Source organism: Notolabrus celidotus, chromosome 11, assembly GCF_009762535.1.
Source record: "Notolabrus celidotus isolate fNotCel1 chromosome 11, fNotCel1.pri, whole genome shotgun sequence".
Taxonomy (NCBI): Eukaryota; Metazoa; Chordata; class Actinopteri; order Labriformes; family Labridae; genus Notolabrus; species Notolabrus celidotus.
In genome coordinates, this window is record NC_048282.1 from 5,933,799 (window position 1) to 5,955,110 (window position 21,312).

The 21,312-nt window shown below is 40.4% G+C and overlaps 1 protein-coding gene across 1 annotated transcript; it reads left to right on the plus strand.

Annotated features, from left to right (window-relative positions):
- The first annotated feature begins 418 nt into the window (after positions 1-418).
- pim1 (Pim-1 proto-oncogene, serine/threonine kinase) lies at positions 419-5,325 on the plus strand. The gene is made up of 6 exons (XM_034696457.1): positions 419-824; positions 1,978-2,084; positions 2,200-2,250; positions 2,361-2,727; positions 3,243-3,419; positions 3,527-5,325. Exons 1-6 carry the CDS (start codon positions 743-745, stop codon positions 3,739-3,741), a joined length of 999 nt encoding a protein of 332 aa, XP_034552348.1. The 5' UTR covers positions 419-742; the 3' UTR covers positions 3,742-5,325.
- Positions 5,326-21,312: the final 15,987 nt, after the last annotated feature.

Consider the following 21,312-nt stretch of genomic DNA (forward strand, 5'->3'; position numbering starts at 1 on the left):
GGTGTTTCTAAACTTTTCCACGGTAGTGTACATAGAAGTAGTTCCTGAAACTCATTGAACTTGTGTATTTATAATCATGTGAATAATAAGTCTATTCATATCTTCTATCCCCTGACTCAGTTTCCCGCGGAAGAAGGAGACAGAGAGGGGGGACTTGGCTTTGAATTTGCATTTCCCTCCACCTTGTATTCATAATAGTGAGCTTAGACTCCCCCCTTTTTAGCGCGTTTTTATTCCCGCCACGTCTGTGTCTGGCTCGGGGTTGGCTTTATTTTCATTCCTTGATTGACACCATCATTGGAATGCGTACGTGCGCTCCTATTGGTTTAGAGGCCGGAAGAAGGCGGGGGCGCGTTGACGTCTGAGCGCGTTGTCCCCGCCCTCTTACTACTGCCTTATAAACCGTCCTCCCCCCAGCTTCGTGTTTCCAAAGAGCCGGTGACACACGGAGGCTTTGGTCTGTGCGTCTGTTTATACCGTGGATCTACTCAGCTGTTTACAAAACATTGAGGACGCGTGAGTTTTTAACGTGAGCTCACATATTCAACAAAGTTTCGGGGCTTTATTTATTATTTCCTGGAACACAAAGACTCTGGATGAAAGGATCTGGACTGCTTTTCTGTTGCTCCTCCAACGCGGACTTTACACCGGAGAGGAGTCCCATTATCGGAATTAAATCTCTCTTTTAAGCCAGAAGACGAAGAAGACCCGTCCCTGACCTGTGGTGGATACCTTTAGAGGAATGCTGCTGTCGAAGCTGAATTCTCTGGCCCACATCTCCACCGTAGACATGCCTGCGAAGATCCAGCACCAAGTTCATCAAGGTTAGACGCCCTCCTCCTCCTGCTCCTTCTTCTCCTTCTTCTTAGAATAGAATAGAATAGCCTTTATTTGTCATTGTCAGGTGCGCAATGAAATTAGAAGCGCTGCTCCTGAAGGTGCATGAGATAAATACAAATAAAATAAAAACAGGTAGAAAATATGTATAAAAGACAATATAAATACAGTAATAATAATATAAAACACATGTCAAATATATACAGTCAGGTGGGGAGAGGCGGTATGTGGGTTTAGGATATTGCACAGTATATGAACAGTTTTCACAGTTTCCCGGTATTGCACTTGATATGAATATTATTGCACAGTTATAAATATTGCACATGAGGGGATTGTTTATGTCAGCTGTTTGTGGGTGTTTAGTCTTCCTCTTCCTCCTCTTCTTCTGGCAGACCGCTTACCGGGACTCAGTCCGCGCTCAGGGGCGTCGTAGTGGGGGGAAGTGGGACTGACTAAATAAAATGTCTTTTCTACTATACGCTTTTCTTTTCTTTTCTTTTGTTAGAACTGCAAAAAGATAACTAAAATGTTTTGAATAAATAAAAAAAAAATTCAGAATTCCTTTCTGGAATTTCTGTATCTTATGCCTAAAGTGGGGAATTGTCATATTTTCATGTGGCTGAATCTGATTGAAAGTAATCTGTAGGTTTTTGGAGTTTTATTTTACTTCATGAGGTTAGATTATACCAAATAACGCCCCCTTGTTGTTATTCAACAAGTCACTTGGCTTCAAATAATCTTGTTTAAAGACGTGGACAGTCTGAAGGTCAATATTGTGGATTTACATTTGGAGAAATTGTAAAAAAAAAATAATAATATTGATGTGTAGCTTAGATTGGAGTCAGTTAACCAGGATAGATTCAAGCATATATTTATGTTTAATGCAAATAAACCAGTATTATAGCAGCAATGTTATATTTTGTAGGGTTGGCTGTGGTGAAGGGCCCACTGAGATATCTTTTCAGGGAGGCCAGAATTCCTGGTGACGCCCCTGTCCGTGCTCATACTACTTAATCATTCCTTTTAACCTTTACTTTACTTATTAAACGACACATTAGTCATATGAATGTGATTTATGTTATTAAAGTGTTGTATAGTCTCCTCTGTGGTACTAACGGCCTTTGTGTTTCTGCCCCACAGTGAAGGAGAGGGAGCCGTTAGAGAAGCTGTATCAGGTTGGAGCCTTGCTGGGCAGCGGGGGCTTTGGCACAGTCTACTCTGGCACCAGGATCTCTGACGGAGCTCCGGTTAGTATTTTTAACATGTTTTCACTCAAAGATATTTACACTTTTAACCCTTTGCTTCATATATGCTGGTGTTGTGATACCCCTAAAGTGACACGGCTCTTGTTTATCTTTTTAGGTTGCTGTGAAGCATGTTGCCAAGGACAGAGTCTCCGAGTGGGGGGAGCTGGTAAGAAACACATTTTAGTGACTTTTAACACACTATTCAAAATTTATACAACACTTTCTTTTATTAAAATAGTTTGCATCAAAAATATTAATGTTTATGTCTCTCTTCAGCCTAATGGCTCCAGGGTCCCCATCGAGATTGTGCTCCTGAAGAAGGTCAGCACAGGCTTCCGGGGTGTCATCAAAATGCTGGACTGGTTTGAGCGACCGGACAGCTTCATCATTGTGATGGAGAGACCAGAAAACGTGAAAGACCTGTTTGACTTCATCACAGAGAGAGGTGCCTTACCGGAGGAGCTTGCTCGGAGCTTCTTCCGCCAGGTGCTGGAGGCCGTGCGGCACTGCCACAACTGCGGGGTGGTGCACCGGGACATCAAGGATGAGAACATCCTCATTGACCTCCGCACCGGGGAGATGAAGCTCATAGACTTCGGGTCTGGAGCTCTGCTGAAGGACACCATATACACAGACTTTGATGGTGAGCACAACACACTCTTATGTATCTAAAAAAAATATCAAAACACACCTCAAACTCTGACATTTATTCAAAATATAGTTAGAAATATTTCACCTCATGGGGATTTTCACTTCACCAGTAAGAATCCTGGGTCGTGTCTTATCTGACATCCCCCACAGCAGCCTCATAACACACGCTGAGCACTTATTGGCTTTGCTTTGGCGCCCCCCATAGGTTGAGAGGGGCATTTTTACAACTCAAAGTTTGTAAACAATGTCACATGTCTGCTCCCCCTCCCTCACCCAAACACACACACCTCTCCCTCTCACTGCCTGTCACGCTCCCTGGCACCTGAGACCAGAGAATCACTTTAGAAACATTGCTCAGCTGATTAATTTACACTTTGTTACACATTTATTTAAGAATACAATAATTAGTAATAATCAGTTTTGAGAGGTTATGTCAAGTTGAAGTGAAATGTTGTGTTGCATTGTTTTTAATCAGGCATTTCTCTTTTCTGTCCTCTCCTCTGATAGGCACAAGAGTGTACAGCCCTCCAGAGTGGATCAAGTATCATCGGTATAATGGACGCTCTGCTACAGTTTGGTCCCTGGGTGTCCTGCTGTACGACATGGTGTGTGGGGACATCCCATTTGAACAAGACGAGGAGATCTTGAGAGCACAGGTCCTCTTCAGGAGAAGAATCTCAGCAGGTAAATAACTCTGCAACACATTTGTTTACGTTATTTTGATTTGTCATACTCAGTTTAGAGCTCTAGACATGTTACTTATGCTCATCCTCCTCCTCCTCCTCTTTCAGAATGCCAGCAGCTGATCAAGTGGTGTCTGTCTCTGCGGCCGTCAGACCGTCCATCCTTTGAGGACATCATCAACCACTCGTGGATGCAAAGCACATCCTCCTCTGTAGTCCCCTCCACGGTGCAGACGGAGAAGACCACCACAGAGATCAGACTTCACAGCATCGGCCACGAGCCAACAGCCTTCACACCCACTCCTGTCGCTGTGGCTCGGTGATGGATGCAAAAACAGCTCTGTCCGGGCTGATCTGGTCTGAACTGGCCTGCACTGAGACTATTACAAAAGACTTATGTAACAGACTTGAAACAGAAAGGAGGGAGGGCTGACCTGCAGTCCTGTTGCTGAAGTGGGAAAGGTGAAAAGGACTGAATGCAGATGAAGCTGAAACAAATCATCACAACTTGGTTTCAACCTGCAAGGCTGGAACCTCTCCAACCTCCAAACCACAGCTACTTGATTATCCCAACACCGCGTCCGTCAGAACGTCATCCTCAGTGGACTCTGATGAAGACGATGGGTGTTGACTAGTCTGCTGGAGGGCATGGCTCTGAAGTCGCGGACACCTGCGACGAGCAAACACAGTACATGTGCTTTCTATTCTTCTGAATGGGAAGTGGACACTGAGTTATGTAACCTCATGCTGTAACGCCGTACTCTGCTCTCCCTCTGTTTTCTCTCTGAGGGACGAGCAGAGGCGTCAGCAGAGAGGATTTTAAAGATGTGCCTTCTGTGAGATTGTTGGGGAACCTGAGAATACTTGAATTTATAAAAGCAGAAAGGCTCCACTTAAAGACGGCCTTTATCTGCTCCTTACTCTGTACTCGGCTTTATACTTTTGCTGTTTTTCCTCTCATGGGCCTAGATCAGTAAAGCCTATGCCATTTTACAACCACTACTATCACTACTCCTCCAATGTCATTAGCAACCAGACAACCTCAGAGCTCTGGCAGCAACCTGTGCAAACAGATCATAAAAACACTGGACTTACCTCACTCTTTTACTACCACCTCTACGTACGCTACAACCTCCGCTTCCTCCTCTCCTCGTGTTGTGTACTGTACACAAACACGAGGCTTCGGCAACCGCTGGTTCACATCTACATGAACGCACACCACAATGCAAACCTAACCATACCGAAATACGACATCCTCTGCTCTTCGCCTCCATTTTTTTTTTACGTTCAAACAGTGCCTCACACAGGTCTTAAAATTTGACTGAGACGAGAATTGTAAATAATAATAATAATGATATTTATTATTGCTGTGATTTCTTTCTCACACTCATGGAGCACAGAATTTATTTATTTATTTATGAGAGAATTTCGGCTGTACTTAATGTATTTCATTCCACAGTCACTGAAGGGCCCACAGATTATTTAAACAGAAAGACAAAGACGAGATGAATCTTATGACCATATTTATTATGGCTTGAAATTTTAAAACAGAGCAGATGTGTGTGTCTATGTTTGTGTATGTCTTGTAAATATCATGTAAATAGACCTGAGAGCACTTCCATGTTAATGTATGTAAACATTGAACGTCTACTGATGGTAACTGGTTTTGTTACACTGTCGTCTGCTGTGGGAGCAAGTGGAATCTGAATGTTGGATGCATGTGTGTGTGTGTGAGAGTGTGTGTGTGAATGTATTTGTGTGTGACAGAGATGTGTGACTGAGAGAACTCTTCTGGTTTCAATGATTGCAGCTTGGATTGTTGTTTTTTTCATCCGTTCAAGTTAGAATTGTAAATTATGTTAGAAACTATTTTTATACAATTTCAATAAATATTTTTGTAACTATGACTTCTGACTCACTCGCATTACTTGATGCAACACTGACAGCTTGTATCAACCTCAACAAAGTCACGTCACAGATCAGGTAAAGAGAGAAGTGTCATGAACTGATACTTCTTTGATATGTCTCCTGGTGAAGTTTAATCATATAAATGTTTGAAGCGACAGCAGCAGCACAGACAGTGTTGTAACACGAGCTGAATTTTCTAGGGCAGAAGGTTATACAATTCAGTCAGCAGGTTTCCTGTTTGTCACCTTTTTAGAAATGCAGCAGATATAGGGAGCAGATGAAGCGATAAGAAGAGGCAGGTGGTTAGAAAAACAGGGGCAGGGTGCAGGCGTACAGAAGAAAACAAGCTCAAGTCATTCCCACAATAAACATCCATCTGATGTTTGAGACAAATCGTGCTAAGTCAATAGACATCCACATTCTTACTTCAGTGTGTTATCCATCTCTTTGCTCCATTACTGATGTGAAATCGCTAACCATTGTATTAGCAGCACTGGAATATACTCTCATTCATAAATAATAATAATAATAATAATAATAATAATATTAATAATAATAATAATAATAATAATGAAAGTAATAATAATAATAATAATAATAATAATAATAATTTTATTTGTAAAGCACTTTCCAAAAACAAAGTTACAAAGTGCTTCACATGGGCAGCAAAATAAAAAAGGCAGTACATAAAATCCCACAAGTCAAGATAAAGAAATAAAACATATTTTAAAAGTCATAAAATTCCCCATAAAAGAACTCTAAAGGAATACAATTATTTTAAAATATATGTCTTAAAACGGTTAAAATAAAATAAAACGTAACTAAATTAAATTCAGTAAAATCAGAAAATGCTCTACAATAAATGTATGTTTTCAGAAATATTTAAAAGTGCTCACTGACTCAGCAGACCTGATCTCCTTGGGCAAATGGTTTCAGAGTTTCGGACCCCTCACTGCACCTTGCTTTCGTTCTCATTTTTTGAAAACGAAAGGGGACAAAGGGGTGCTAGAAAAACTTAGATCTTACTTCTGTACCCCTCTCTATTTAAAAGGTACAGTATGTAAAACTTAGCGGCATCTAGCAGAACAGACTTGTTAGAGACTGAGTATAATATTTATGTTTTTAAATCAGTGTTTAATCACCTGAATATCATTTTGTTTCGTTAATTTAGAATGAGTGGATTTAGCCTTGTGGTTAAATTGCGTGTCCAAATAGAAGGCGGCCCCGGATTCAGCTCTGCGCCCCTTCCCCACATGTATTTTCCCCACTCTCTCTCTCAGTTTCCTGCTCTATTCACTGTACTGTCCTCTCGAATTAAAGATGTAAAAGCCCAAAAATATAAATAAATAACTCCGAATGAGCGTTTCATACACTACCAGTCAAAAGTTTGGAAACATCTCTTTCAAGGGTTTGTATTTATTGTAATTATTGTAAACACTGTAGATTAATACTGAAGACATCAACACTATGAAAGAACATATATGGAATTATTGAATGAACAAAAAAGTGTTAAACAAAGCAGAATATGTTTTATATTTTAGATTCTGTAAAGTAGCCCCCTTTTTCCTTCATGACAGCTTTGCACACTCTTGGTATTCTCTCAGTCTGCTTCATGAAGTGGTCTCCTGGAATGGTTTCTAATTAACATGAGCCGTGTCAAGAGTTCATTTGAATAATTACTTGCCTTCTTAATGTGCTTAATATCGCTAAATGTTCTGATTTCTACACAAGTCAAAGATAAATGCAAAGATAAAGATAAATGTCTGCCCTTTCCAAGCAAAGAAGTTGACAATGGAGGCACCGGTTAGCTTAGCCGTTAGACCGCATGGCCCATTTTCAGAGGCTACAGTCCTCAAAGCAGATGGCCCGTGTTTGACCCCAACCTGCGGCCCCTTTGCTGCATGTCATGTCTACTCTCTCTCTCTCTTCCAAGCTTCTTACTCACTGTCCTTTCTCTCTCAGTAAAAGAATAAAATGTGTAAAAAATAAAAAACCTAAAACAAAAAAAAGTAGAAAATGAAATCCTCCACCACGACTCTTAGCGTCAGGTTTTAAGGTTATAGTAATCATTCTGCTAATTCACAGCTGTAAATATGGGTCACTGCTCGTCTTCGTGGGTCTAATCCGACTAAAAGGCTGCAGATGCTCCTGTTGGTTAATCTACAGTAGACATTGATAGTGAGCAGCAGGCAGTGGGCTATCATGGATCTGCTCTACCGGACAGATAAGAGTTGTAGGTTTAATCAGTTGTGATGCTCTCATGGGATTCCTGGCCTCACTGCTAATCTTCCTTGAGACAGCACTGCTGGGATCCCACCTAAAGCAAAATGAGGATTTACACAAGTAAATTACACAGAGGATGGGAACGCTGCAGCTCCCATCAGCCCCGTTTAGTGCCTGTCAGGTAAATGTGAAGTGCTATTACCTGCTGTGACTTGACACGAGCAGATAGATAGAGACTATAATACAGGTATGTGGATCTTAGCCTTATACCCTAGCAATTACCAGTGCTTGCCTTTTAGTTTTCAGACAGCATCTTTAATGTTTGGGTGTTTTTAAGATGGAAAGTCATTATTCCAATTTCAGTGTATGTCTTAAAGTGAAAACATAAATAATAGGATTAAGATTATCTAATGATTCACACCAAAAAATACACTACCGTTCAAAAGTTTGGGGTCATCCATACAATTTTGTGTTTTCCATGAAACTCTCACTTTATTTATTAAATGAGTTACAAAATGAATAGAAAATATAGTCAAGACATTGAGAATGTTAGAAATAATGATTTTTAGTTGAAATAATAATTTTGTCCTTCAAACTTTGCTTTCATCAAAGAATGCTCCCTTTGCAGCAATTACAACATTGCAGACCTTTGGCATTCTAGCTGTTTATTTGTTGAGGGAATCTGAAGAAATATCACCCCACGCTTCCTGAAGCACCTCCCACAAGTTGGATTGGCTTGATGGACACTTCTTGCGTACCATACGGTCAAGCTGCTCCCACAACAGCTCAATGGGGTTGAGATCTGGTGACTGCTCTGTCCACTCCATTACAGATAGAATACCAGCTGCCTGCTTCTTCCCTAAATAGTTCTTGCATAATCTGGAGGTGTGCTTTGGGTCATTGTCCTGTTGTAGGAGGAAATTGGCTCCAATCAAGCGCTGTCCACAGGGTATGGCATGGCGTTGCAAAATTGAGTGATAGCCTTCATTATTCAAAATCCCTTTTATCTTGTACAAATCTCCCACTTTACCTGCACCAAAGCAACCCCAGACCATCACACGACCTCCACCATGCTTAACAGATGGCGTCAGGCACTCTTCCAGCATCTTTTCACTTGTTCTGCATCTCACTAATCTTCTTCTGTGTGATCCAAACACCTCAAACTTTGATTCGTCCGTCCATAACACTTTTTTCCAATCTTCCTCTGTCCAACGTCTGTGTTCTTTTACCCATATTAATCTTTTCCTTTTATTGGTCAGTCTCAGATATGGCTTTTCCTTTGCCACTCTGCCTAGAAGACCAGCATCCCGGAGTCTCTTCACTGTAGACGTTGACACTGGCGTTTTGCGGGAACCATTTAATGAAGCTGCCAGTTCAGGACCTGTGAGGCGTCTATTTCTAAAACTAGAGACTCTACTGTACTTGTCTTCTTGCTCAGTTGTGCACCGCGGCCTCTCACTTCTCTTTCTACTCTGGTTAGAGCCTGTTTGTGCTGTTCTCTGAAGGGAGTAGTTCACACCGTTGTAGGAAATGTTCAGTTTCTTGGCAATTTCTCGCATGGAATAGCCTTCATTTCTAAGAACAAGAATAGACTGTGGAGTTTCATATGAAAGTTCTCTTTTTCTGGCCCTTTTGAGAGTATAATCGAACCCACAAATGTGATGCTCCAGATACTCAACTAGCTCAAAGAAAGGCCAAATGTATCATTGGAACACTGGAGTGATGGTTGCTGGAAATGGGCCTCTATACACCTATGTAGATATTCCATTAAAAACCAGACGTTTGCAGCTAGAATAGTCATTTACCACATTAACAATGTACAGTATACAGTGTATTTCTGATTAATTTAATGTTATCTTCATTGAAAAAAACAGTGCTTTTCTTTCAAAAATAAGGACATTTCTAAGTGACCCCAAACTTTTGAACGGTAGTGTATATGTTGACAGCAAAATAAATATGAAAACAGTTTTCCATCTGGCATTCGTTGATTCAGGTTAAAAGTTGATTTACAATATGTGAATTAATAAAAAAGCTTTTGACCATAAAGCCAAAGATAACTCTCTCATTGTTATTGTTGTGTTTTATAGTCATAAGCTCATTTTTACACACAAACTGCGTATCTGTTAGCCACCAAGGGTAGGTAGGGACCAAATCAGAGGCAAAAGTAGAGCGACCACTGGATTTGTTGGGATAAGATTCTTGGTCATTTATGAAGTTGCTCATTGTCCACATGTAAGTAGGTGTGTTGTTGCAAAAAAAAACACTTGATGGGGATAGTTTTGTTTGTAGCTTGTTCCTTCTGTGTCTGTGTGACCAACATATGAACTGACGCACGTTTAAAGATACATCTTAGCCATAGCAAATATGTGCCTACAGGACTTTAAAACAAACCCAAGGTTTTGTGTTCTAATGAAAAGAATAAGCACTCTGTGAAGAATGCAACCCCATTATGCACTTATCCAAATATTTATGCTCACTGTAAGTTACTTAACATACCACACAGTCTTTACTGTCTCCCTCTACCCAGACATGAAGATAGATTCCTCAAGTTAGGCCCACAACAACCAGGGGAGGCTCAACAGCAAGGTCCAGCACTCTGGAACCTTCATGGCAACTCTCACCTCACCATCATACCTACGCTAAAAGCAAGAAAAGAAAGGAGGACGAGAGAGGACAAGGAGGGCAGAGCCAGGGCAAGAAGCTTGATCAGGCTGGATCTCACCTCTGCCAGGTTAGGCTGTACGCTCTGCCTCTCCCCTGCAGAGAGTCTGCAAGGAGATCTAAGAACAAGAACAGGGAAGGCAGATCCAGGATCAGAAACCTCTTTGGGCTTGAGCTCCATCCCACCGGGTAGAGGAGAGAAGGAGGAGAGGAAAAGGAGATGATTGCTTTTCTCTTAACTTTGTTTTGGTCCCCAGCTGGAATTTTTAATCCTCATTTAAGTCCTCTGATTTTTCTGGGTTACAATCTCGTCTTGAAATGTTTGGAGTAGTTGCTGTAAAAGTTTGCACGACTCATGTTGGTGATCCAGATCAGGCAGAGCTGCATGAGCAACACATCAGGACAGTGCTTACAGACAGCTTTACTCATTTGTAATAAAGGATATGAGCAAAGATCATCTCAGGTTTTTACTCTCCATTTGTGCTCATGCTCCTGTTCTATCTGTTCCCTATCAGCTTTGACCTTCAGTCCATCATCTGTCAATAACGGATTCTCAAGCATCTCATTTCAAATCACGTGTTACAACAATAAAGTCCAGCTGTGCCTCTGTAAAACTCACAGTGTGTATTTTTGTATCAGATAATTATAGACTGATGTCATCAAAGCAAACCAGCCCTAAAAATAAAATGTCATCTCCAGCATGAATTCAAACTGAAGTGTCAGTCTTCAAGTAATCCCCTTGATCTGGTTTCGCCTTTCTTCTGCAGGTACTCAGACAACATACAATTTCCCTGAAGAGATTACAGTGCGTTGAGACCACAGGTAGTTTCCGCGAATAACCCCAACGTTCGTTTCCCCTCTCATTCTGAGAACCACAGGCCACATCACACTGCGCATGTCAGCTCTTGTTCTCATGAAAGTCCGAAAAAGCAGCCGAGGAGGTGAACGTGTGTGCTGCAAATACCAGACGGCTGAGAGGTCAATGTCTGAAAACCTGAGAGTTGGGTTTACTTTGTCTCGCATGTAATGATGGTTCAACTTGCTACGTCTACAGCCTTTCACATTACAATATGCAAATAATGATGACTAACCAACACATTAGGTTTATTTTTATATACAGTTAAAAAGGGTGAAGTTTAAACCCCATGCATGCCTTCTGTCTACCACACACTGTAAACAACGAGCTGGCCATTCAGCAGCTTGCAGTAAAATTCAGCGTGTTTTAAACATTGTTGTCATCTAAAAAAGTGAGATCCCTCCTGTACATTGGTGTGGCCAGTGTGTGTTTTACCCAGAAGATTGCTCCAAGAAGAAATCATCCGCTTCAGTGCTCAAATCACCCTGGATACATATTGAGGATGAGCAGTTTGGTGGCGCCACTATTTTAACACTTCTCTCCCTCAGTAGGTTAAAATAATGCATTGAAAGAAACTGTTGTATACTGGAAGAGCTATAATGTGTAAATTTAAGTTAATTGAAAAAAAAAGTGTTTTAAATTCATGTTTTGCGCATTTTTGAAGAAAGAAATAATATCCAGTGCACAAGGGGTTAATGTGATTGGGTCACTCCCTTTGTGGTTAATGACTGACTCACTTGGCACATGCAGTGAGCGAATGAGACAGAGAGCTGTGCCAGGTGCCAGAGCACACAGTTTTTCTACCATGTGACATGTGATTTTTCAATTTTTCATTAAAAGATTTAAAACCTGATCACATTTTGTGTCATTTGCATTGGAAATCACGTTATCATGCCCGCAGCTCTTTCATAGCTTTGGTATCCAGAGGAAACGCCACTACATATACTAACAAGTAAATAAACCTTGTAGGTGGCTGGTTTGATTGAAGATGGTTAAATTAAAGACTACCCACGCCACCGTAGGCTGAGTTGAACTGCCATATGCGTGGCTGGCAGGGTGGACGATAACAGATGGTACGAGGAAGAGCTATACATCTGCATAGAAACGGCACGTTGCTGAAAGCAATGGAAGTCTTTGAAACCTTTCTTCCTCTGATAGACCCCAAAACACACTTTATGTAGTTTATTTTTAAAAGTCTCAACATGCTTGAACTCAAAGTAAAAATGTTTGAAACCTTTGTTATTGAAAACATAAAAAGAAGGTTGTTACAGTAGTTTGCTGTTAATCACTACAACTGGCACCAAACCCCATGACCGGCTAATACTGATTGTCTGGTTTGTTTTTGCAGCAAACAAAGGTATCCAAATTCATTTCACTCTGTTTTATAGCCAGCTAAACTCCTTATTGTAGTTTTAATTTGTGAGATAATTTGAAGTTTCAAAGCCTTTTAGCTTTTTGATTGAGTCAAAACCAATATCTAACATATAAAAGTATATTGATAGATGGTTTGAGGGTCCATTAACTCGTTTCAATTAGTGCCCAGTCAATCTCTGGATGGGTTTGACCAAGATAGGTGTCATAACGAAAAAAATGATGAGGAGGACCCATGTGCAGATTCAAAATGAAACAGATTATATTAACAAAAACCAAGAGATAAAATAAAACTTAAAGCTGGGGTTGGTAGTCAGATTAAGATCCACTTTTTGTTATACTGGTTAAAATGATCTTTATGTGCCGATGGTAATCAATATATAATGTGTTCTTAAAAAATAGGTAAAAAAAGCTGCTATCTACAGCCGGAGTAAACCTGGGAAAACACCAACCAATCCCTGCCATCAGGAGCCAAATGATGAAACCAATCAAATCCTGTCCTGCCGTTCTGCCCGCCTCCTGCAAAGCGTACATTTCATGTTTGTTTGTGTTTTTATCTTTCACTATGAGAATGTTTTGGTGTTTTCTTACCGCTGAGTGAGACATGAGTTGACGTAGTGCAAAACACAAATGATGTGCTGAGGACAGGTTTTGAATCAGTCACCATCACATGGTCGCAAATCAGCGGCGCTCGTACATGTGAGCAGGGGCGATGTTTTGGAGGAGCTCCGAGGGGAGGGGGGAGGTGTGAGAGGGAGTCCTGAGGAAATGCTACATTCAAATTCATGCTAGTTTTCCGTGACTACCAACCCTAGCATTAAGTTGAAACAAACTCACTGGAAACAAACCGAGAACACTGAGAACAGGTCTGACGCAAGCGGCAACCTCCGGCTAAGAGAATTGCAGCCAATGCAGAAATGTTAAAAACTGCAGTTCATCGAGTGTCCGTTTGAGGCTGGCTCCAGAAGTACCGGAAACCACATACACACAGATTCAAAAAAGGCGATCTTTACAGCAGAAATAAACATGTTTACAGCCTGGTTAAAAAAACAAGTGTAGTCTGGACAGCTCATTTCTCGATCGGCACACACTGTACGGGGGGGGGAGGATTTTTCATAACGCAGCAATTTCGAAGATATTAAGATTACGAGTTTTCCATTATGAGAGGCACAGCTGACATGATTAACACGCGGGAACACTGTAGCTGTTGGCTAGGAGGCTCAAAGCCTACCTCTTTACCTCACACTAGCTTGACAGAAGTTATGTTGAGTTCAGTATTTCCTATATGGTTGCCACCGACAATTGGCTTCAAAACAGCGCTTCAGAAACAGATGGGTGACGTCACGGATACTACGTCCATTATCTATACAGTCTATGGTCTGACACAACACAGCATACATATACAATTAACCGACCCAGGAGAGGGGACACAGAGAAACTTAATACACAGGACAATAAGCAACTGGTGTGGAACACAGGACACAGGTGAAACTAATGAGTGTTATCAAAATGGAGGGAAACACACAAGAGCAGGAAGTGAAACTAAAACCAAACACACAGGGATCAAGAACTACAAGATAGAACACTAGGAATACAACACTAGACAAGGTACCACAAGACATAAGGAGGACCTCAGAAACTTACAAAATAAACTAGAAATCTAAGAAGGATAACAACACCGAAATACAACACAAAACAAAGGTGACTCATGACAATATGGCCATATTGCACCGAATGCATCCTTCATGGAGGGCCCTTGGATCCTCCGACCAAGTGTACTTCCCAACATGTCATTACTCTTCCCTTAAATACTGAATAAAAAACAATGTGAGGAGTTGTTCTCAGACACCACAGTGAGCTGTTCTTTCCTATTGTTCATTCTACCTTTGACCACGGTTTTCCCCACACATGTGGAAGGACTGATCATGCAAACCGTCTACAGAGTCAAATACAGAGCTGGCTATTTGCATGGACTGTTGGTGAGTCACTCTCTCCCCCCCAGAGTTCATTTGACTGTCTTGATTCAACACTGAGTCACCACAAAACAAGGACACAGTGAAATATCTACCAGAGACATTTTAGAACAACACTGCCTATGTTTAGCTTCAGTAAATGAGACATATTGATACCTCATTTGTGTCTCCTTGGAGAGGTCTGATGTGTAATAATGACTCAATGAGGGTGTCATTTGTTTTGATCACATTACAGACGCTGCACTGCAATATGTTCTCATCTGTCTCTCTCAGCATGCGTTGTTCACATGAGACTTCGTAACCAGAGCTGATTGGCTCATCTCTGGCTTGTTCTCGTAACTCAAGTGCTGCACCTTCTTCTTTGGAAAGCCCAGCTGCTGTGTTGCGTCACCCTCCTCTGTACTCCAACTGTAAGGCGCAGAGGCACTGAGATGTTTGGTAACTTATCAGGAACTTCCTGCACCTCCATCGATCCCCCTCTCTGTCCCTGTCTGTCTCCATCCGCATGTCTTTGTCCTCCTGTTGTCTGACTACACGATAAACCTCAAGCACACACATTCACATTCCTGTGCACACAAAGGCAAGGTTTGCAAACAATCATATGAATGGGAAATCATGTGTGCACTGGTTCAGTCTGTTAATTATGATGTTGAGAAACAGGCCATTACACACACCACATCATATGCATCAGGTGGGAAATAGGCTGTGTTTGGCTATCCATTAAAGACCATGTGACAGATAAAACTGGCAGCCAATTAAAGGGAATATAACAAATCAAGAAAGTTGATCATACCTCAATCTTGAAAGAGGATTCACACGATTCAAACACTGAATTACATGACCTCAAAATGTATTTCATCCTTGCTTTATTACCGCTTGACATGTTTTTTAGTCTTCTTTGTATGGACTACATTTCTATGTCTTTGAAGATGAACGTCCGGAGAGCTGTGGTTGGCAACATTTGTCCCAGTTACTAAAAATGTCATGTGTCAGGTGACTGTCAGGTTCGTCCTGACAAAAGGGAGTTTGCAGAAAGACTGACCTTTAGAGGTGAGATACAAATGATAGTGTCTGAGTGATGGTCTAGAAGCTTTGCCCTTTTGATTATCTTTCCTTCTGTTCCTCAAAGATAAAACCATAACACAGTATATACAGCTTCAGGTGCTGCCTAACCAATAATAAGTCATAATTTAAAGCCCCTGTGAGGAGTTGTAGCTGGTAATGAGCAGACTGAAATGAACACTGATGCTTCTTTATGACCTAGAAAAGCAATCAAGACCATCCACTACAAGATAGACTTTCCTATACTGTGATATTTTAGCAGTGGTGTACTCAGGGCAACCCCCCCTGATGCCACATGTCGAAAAGAAATTGCCTTCTCGGTTTATATAAAACATTACAAATTGACTTCTCTGGTGCCCTTTCATTGTGAACTGCATGAAAAGGTGCCCTCTGGTTGCCCCTCAAATGTCAAAAATGTAAAAAGTGCCCCCTGGGTGCCCCTCAAATGTATAAAATGTTTTTTAAAAGTGCCCTCTGGGTGCCTCCCAAATACCAAAAACTTAACAAAAGTGCCCTCTGGATGCACTTCTATGGAACTAAATGAACAAAAAATCTCCTGGATGCATACAGTCAATTCATTGTTAAGAAGTGCTCTCTGGGTTCCACTTCATTGGATTGAATGCACACAAGTGTCCTTTGGATGCCCCTCCAGTGAATTCAATGTAAGAAAAAAAATCCCTCTTGTTGCCCTTGTAGTTTATTATGATAGGTTATGTTAGTTATGTAATGTAATCAATAATATAGAAACATATCAATAGTATTGTGTTTTCCTTTTTCATAATTCAGTTTCCACCTTGTAGGTGTCTCTACTTTTTTTGTTTTCCCCCCTGGCCCTCAAACAGCCTGAGTACGCCGATGTATTTTAGTGCCTGTGATCCCTGGGAGGGGGTAGGTGTCAGACCAGATGATTGACAGCATGCTGAAGATAAAGCCTGTATTAACGTTTTCTACAGCAAATATTCAGTTAGTGACACGTGAGTTTTAAAACAGGAAACTCATCTTACACATGTAAAAGGGCAAGATCAGTCAAGAGATAAGATGTATCACTTTGTCCATATGGATCGCCAACATTGTGACAACAAAAATGTCCTCACAGGAGCTTTAATATTCTGAACCAAATGTGTTTTGAAATTAAAAATATCAACTTTATTGACACATTCTTGTTGCAAAAAAACGTTTGAATTGAGGTAAGTGTCACTCTCCCTAAGCTAGTGCACCCCACACCGTATCTGTATTTCAATTTTAAAGGGACATTTCAGGATTTAAAGTTGATTATAAAAGTGAGGACTGTTTTTTTGTGATCAAATTATTTATTTTTATTTTTTATTGTTTTTAAAGATATGCAACACGATGAAATATCAACTGTATAGGATAAGTCGAGGCATATCATGAAGTAAAACAAAGAAAAAATAAAATAAAATAAAAGAAGGTATGACGACACCCACCCCAACCCACCTCAGAATAGATCTCCGTATGATAACAACAGGGAATTCATAGTGATAAAGGAAGTGAATAGTGACAATGACATCATTTATAACATTAATGTAAATAAAAATAAAGACAACAACAAAAGGAAATGGTCAAGTAATACCGTAATAATGCTCATTTAAATCATAAAGTTAGACATATTCTTTGATCTTAGTTATGGATTTTAACCAGGATGAGATAGTGGTTCCTGTGGCTCCGTGCATCTTGGCCACTGAGAGCTCCATAACAGCTATATCAAGATACGTATTAAGCCACTGAGATCTTGACAAGGAATGTGGTGATTTCCACCGTAGTGTCAGCATTCTTTTTGCTGCCGTTGGGCCAGCGAGTAATGTACATTTTTGAGGTCTAGAAATTTTAAGCACAGAAAAATCATTTAAAAGCAGGGCGGTGGGGGTGCAGGGCACTTCACAGTCCAACATTTTTGTAAGTATGGAGGCAACCAAGTTCCAAAAGCAGGATACAGCTTTACAAGTCCAAAACATGTGCATAAAAGATCCGACAAGTCCATCCGTACAGAGTGTACAAGTTGGTGATGGGATGAGTTTCATCAAAAAACGTTTCCTGGGGGTGAGATAGGTTCTATGTAAGAAGTTGAGATGAATTTGTCTGTGGTTGGGATTCTTGGAGGATTCGGTTATACGTTTCCAGGTATTGTCCCAGTCCAGTGGTTGGAGTACTGTCAGATGCTCAAGATCTTTGGTCCACACAAAAGTCAAAAGTTTATATGAAGAAACAGATAACAATGTATATAATTTAGACACTAACCCCTTAGTTTGACCCTGTGTACTCAGAACAGAGTGCAGGTGATGTGTTTTTAGTGGTTCATTCCATGGAACACCATAAGTGATGATCTTAACTGAAGATAAAGAAAAAATGATGACCCAGGTAAGTCATAATACATAAGGATATCATTAAATAATCTCAGTCCTTTCTAATTAAATATATCTGCCAGTTTGTGTACGCCTTTAGAAGACCATGATTGTGATGAGAAAGGAGTCCTCCCAGTGAGTAAGGAGTAGTTATTAAAAACTGGGCTGTTAAGATGCCATTTAAGGATAGTTTTGGACCCCTTTTCTACATTCCGCCAAGTCGACAATAAAAAAGATATAATCGGGCCATTGTCTAAGAGGAACGTTCGAGTACACTAGATCCAAAAGTGAGGACTGTTAAGAGACAGATACAAGGAAGACAGGTCGCAGCAGAAAACAAAAATGCCCTGAGTGTTAGGGACTGATACAAGCTTAAATGTCAACTCAACTGATTTTTATTTGTACAGCACCTTTCAAACATTCAAGCATGCAGCCCAAAGTGCTTCACTAAAGAACAGAGACAGAAAACAACAGCAACAGATAAAATGATACAAGACTAAAACAAGATAGAGGAATGTGATATGAAATACTAAAAAAACAGAAAATAGATTTTTTTTAAAAATCAATCAATAAAATAAAATACTTAAAAAATAACAAAATAGAATAAGATAGAGATGGGCATTCAAGCAATAATACAGTTTGGAGAGAGAGAAAGACCCATGACTACTCCAGTGATATATACAGTATCTATGGTTATGATCTAGATCAGTTTGTTTTACCTGGAAAAGAAGTTCCACTTTAAACTCTTTGATGGCTACAGATGTCTCTACAGTTTTCTCCATGTCTGAATCTCACAGCACCACACCTGTTGAGCCACACTGACGCTCATGCTTTCTTTTTCTTTTGTTATTTAGCAGCTTTCATAGAGCCATGCTTGTACTGTATTTAACCAATGTTTAATGATTAATAATTATTAAACAAACACAACCCATCCCTACTATTATAGCCTAGAACAATACATTTCAACTGAGCCTGTCATGAGGATGTAAAACTTTAGTCACAGACATGGTACTCCTTTGAAGTTATTTTATTTATTTTTACAAGACTATTTTGGGCTGAGTGTCTTTATTCAGAGGATCATTCCGTGGATTAATTGAAATAAAAGTCTAAATTTTTACTTCTAATATCTTACACCAAGATGTTTATCTGGACTTGTCACATGAATGTGAATTAAATAAGCCAGAAACACTTGCTCAGTTTTGATTTTTCGCAGAGTAGAACAAGTAACTGAGAGGAGAGAGTCAGGAACAACATGTGGCAAAGGGCAGTGGATTGGTTCAGAACCCAGGTCGTCCACTCTGAGGACAATAGCCTTTGACATGAGGGATGAGATTTAACTGCTGAACTACACCTGTATAAACTTTGTTACTGCTCCTATAAACTTCTACAGAAATCCCAACCCTAGAGTAACACTCTGTAAAGTGAGGAGCAGCAAGATGTCCTAATTCTGCACAACTTGAGGTTGTTTTAACCTCATAAAGAGAAGGACGCACTGACATAGAAACTTAAAGTGAGAAATGGATCTTGGCCAGCCGGTGTTGTGTCACTCCTTCCAGCAGAACTGAGGGTGCGATGATCCAGCACAGGTCAGGATGATCTGCCTCTGCCTGGAGCAACTCCGTGTTCCAGATGTCACCGTTTGGCTCTGCCTCTACTCATCCTCAGTGTTTGTTTAACAGCTGATCCACACTTTGTGTTTCAGTGTGTGTGTGTGTGTGTGTGTGTGTGTGTGTGGAGGATCTCAGGCACCAGACTGTCGGGTCACGGTGGCTGCTGTATTCGATGCCAGATTTTAAAATAAATGACTTTCCAGGGATGAGAAGTTTCCCTCCTTTAAAGATGAGTCACACGGTGATGTAGTGGATGAAGGTGGGTTAGACTGAGGCCAGCAGCTGCTCATCATCACAGAGCAGGGAGTGATGTTGTAGTGATTTATAGTGCCGGTAAACTTTGAGTAACTTTTTAAAAAATGTGATTCAGTTTGTGAATGTTGTAGACAAAAAAATAATTTAGAATCTTTAGTTTTAGGGCTTATTGATTGATTTTTATGAATAATTGAAGTATATATCCCTCAACCCGACACCCATTTGCAACACTCATCTATGTATTTTTACTTTTAGATTAATGTTTAGTCTTTCAGTATGACTGGTTGGTGTCTCTTGTTGTCTATCTTTGCTCAGTTACCCCTCCACTCTGCCCGCTGTCTTCCTCTCCTCACCTACCCACCTATCTGTCACCATCTGTTAGGGTTCAGCCTCCATCTGTGTCATAACATGAACTATATCTACATCTTACATCTTGACACCCATACTCACCCAAGTCCTCACTTCAAGTGTTCACCTCAAGTGACCAGGGGCAGGAGCAGGGGAGAGGAAGTAAACATTTCACAATATTTGTTTGGGATGTTGACAACAGATTCACTTAATGCAACACAGGACATGTTCTCATTTCAATAAGTAGTAAGTCAACAGCATAATTAAAGACTCAAGAAGGTAATGAATTCTATAAATCTTAAATTAACTGTGATTATTCAGCTGCATCTTTTCATAGACAGTGAACCGAGTAAGGGATGATGTATAGTGAGCAGGTGGATATTGAATGAGAATCCCCTCATGGTGAGTAAGACATTATCAAGCCTGCTAACAACTAAAGACTTCTAATAACAAGTTGACACTAAATGTTGACTTTAAGATTGTTTAACTGATTAGAAAATGTTTTATTAATACAGCTAAAAAAGATTATAGTCATATATATTTCTATTAAAGTCAGAACATTTATTGAAATGTTTTTGGTTTTTTTAAATGAAATGAAAAGCCGAATCAGTTGATTATTTTCAGCTAATGGAGCAGCAATCGTTAAACCTTTGACCTACTGTATGTACACTTTTGTGTTGAAGCGCCATTTTTCCCAAGTTAAGCAACAGTGTGTATCACAATGGACCGTTTTGTATTCTCTAAACATGTTGAGACCATAGACTGTATAAATAATGGACGTCGTATCGGTGATGTCACCCATCTGTTCCTGAGCCGCTGCTTTGAAGCCAATCGGCAGCGGCAGCCATATTGGAAATGTTGAATTCATTCTAACTTAGTGTGAGGTAAAGAGGCAGGGTTTTGAGCCTCCTAGCCAACAGCTACAGTGTTCCCACCTTTCAGTCAAGTCAGTGATGTCCTTATTTGGGCAAAACTCGTGATATCTTCTGAATCGTCGCGTTAGAAAAAAATTCATTCCCGTACAGTGTGTGTGACGATACAGAAATTAGCTACGTAGAGCCAAGCTGTTTTTGAACCAGGTTGTAAACATGTTTATTTCTGCTGCAAAGATCGTCTTTTTTGAATGAGTGTGTATGTGGTTTCCTGTATTTCTGCAGCCTGCCTCAAGTGGCCGCTCGATGAATTGCAGTTTATAACACTTCCGCATCGGCTTCATATCTTGAGAGGTAAGAGCGGATGTTGCTGCTTGGTTGAGACTCACGTATTA

Bases quoted from the DNA above. Each gene is read 5' to 3' on its own strand.
- pim1 (XM_034696457.1), top strand. From the start codon at position 743: ATGCTGCTGTCGAAGCTGAATTCTCTGGCCCACATCTCCACCGTAGAC. The intron at 825-1,977 runs GTTAGACGCCCT...TCTGCCCCACAG, and splicing joins CCAGCACCAAGTTCATCAAG to TGAAGGAGAGGGAGCCGTTA. The intron at 2,251-2,360 runs GTAAGAAACACA...GTCTCTCTTCAG, and splicing joins TCTCCGAGTGGGGGGAGCTG to CCTAATGGCTCCAGGGTCCC.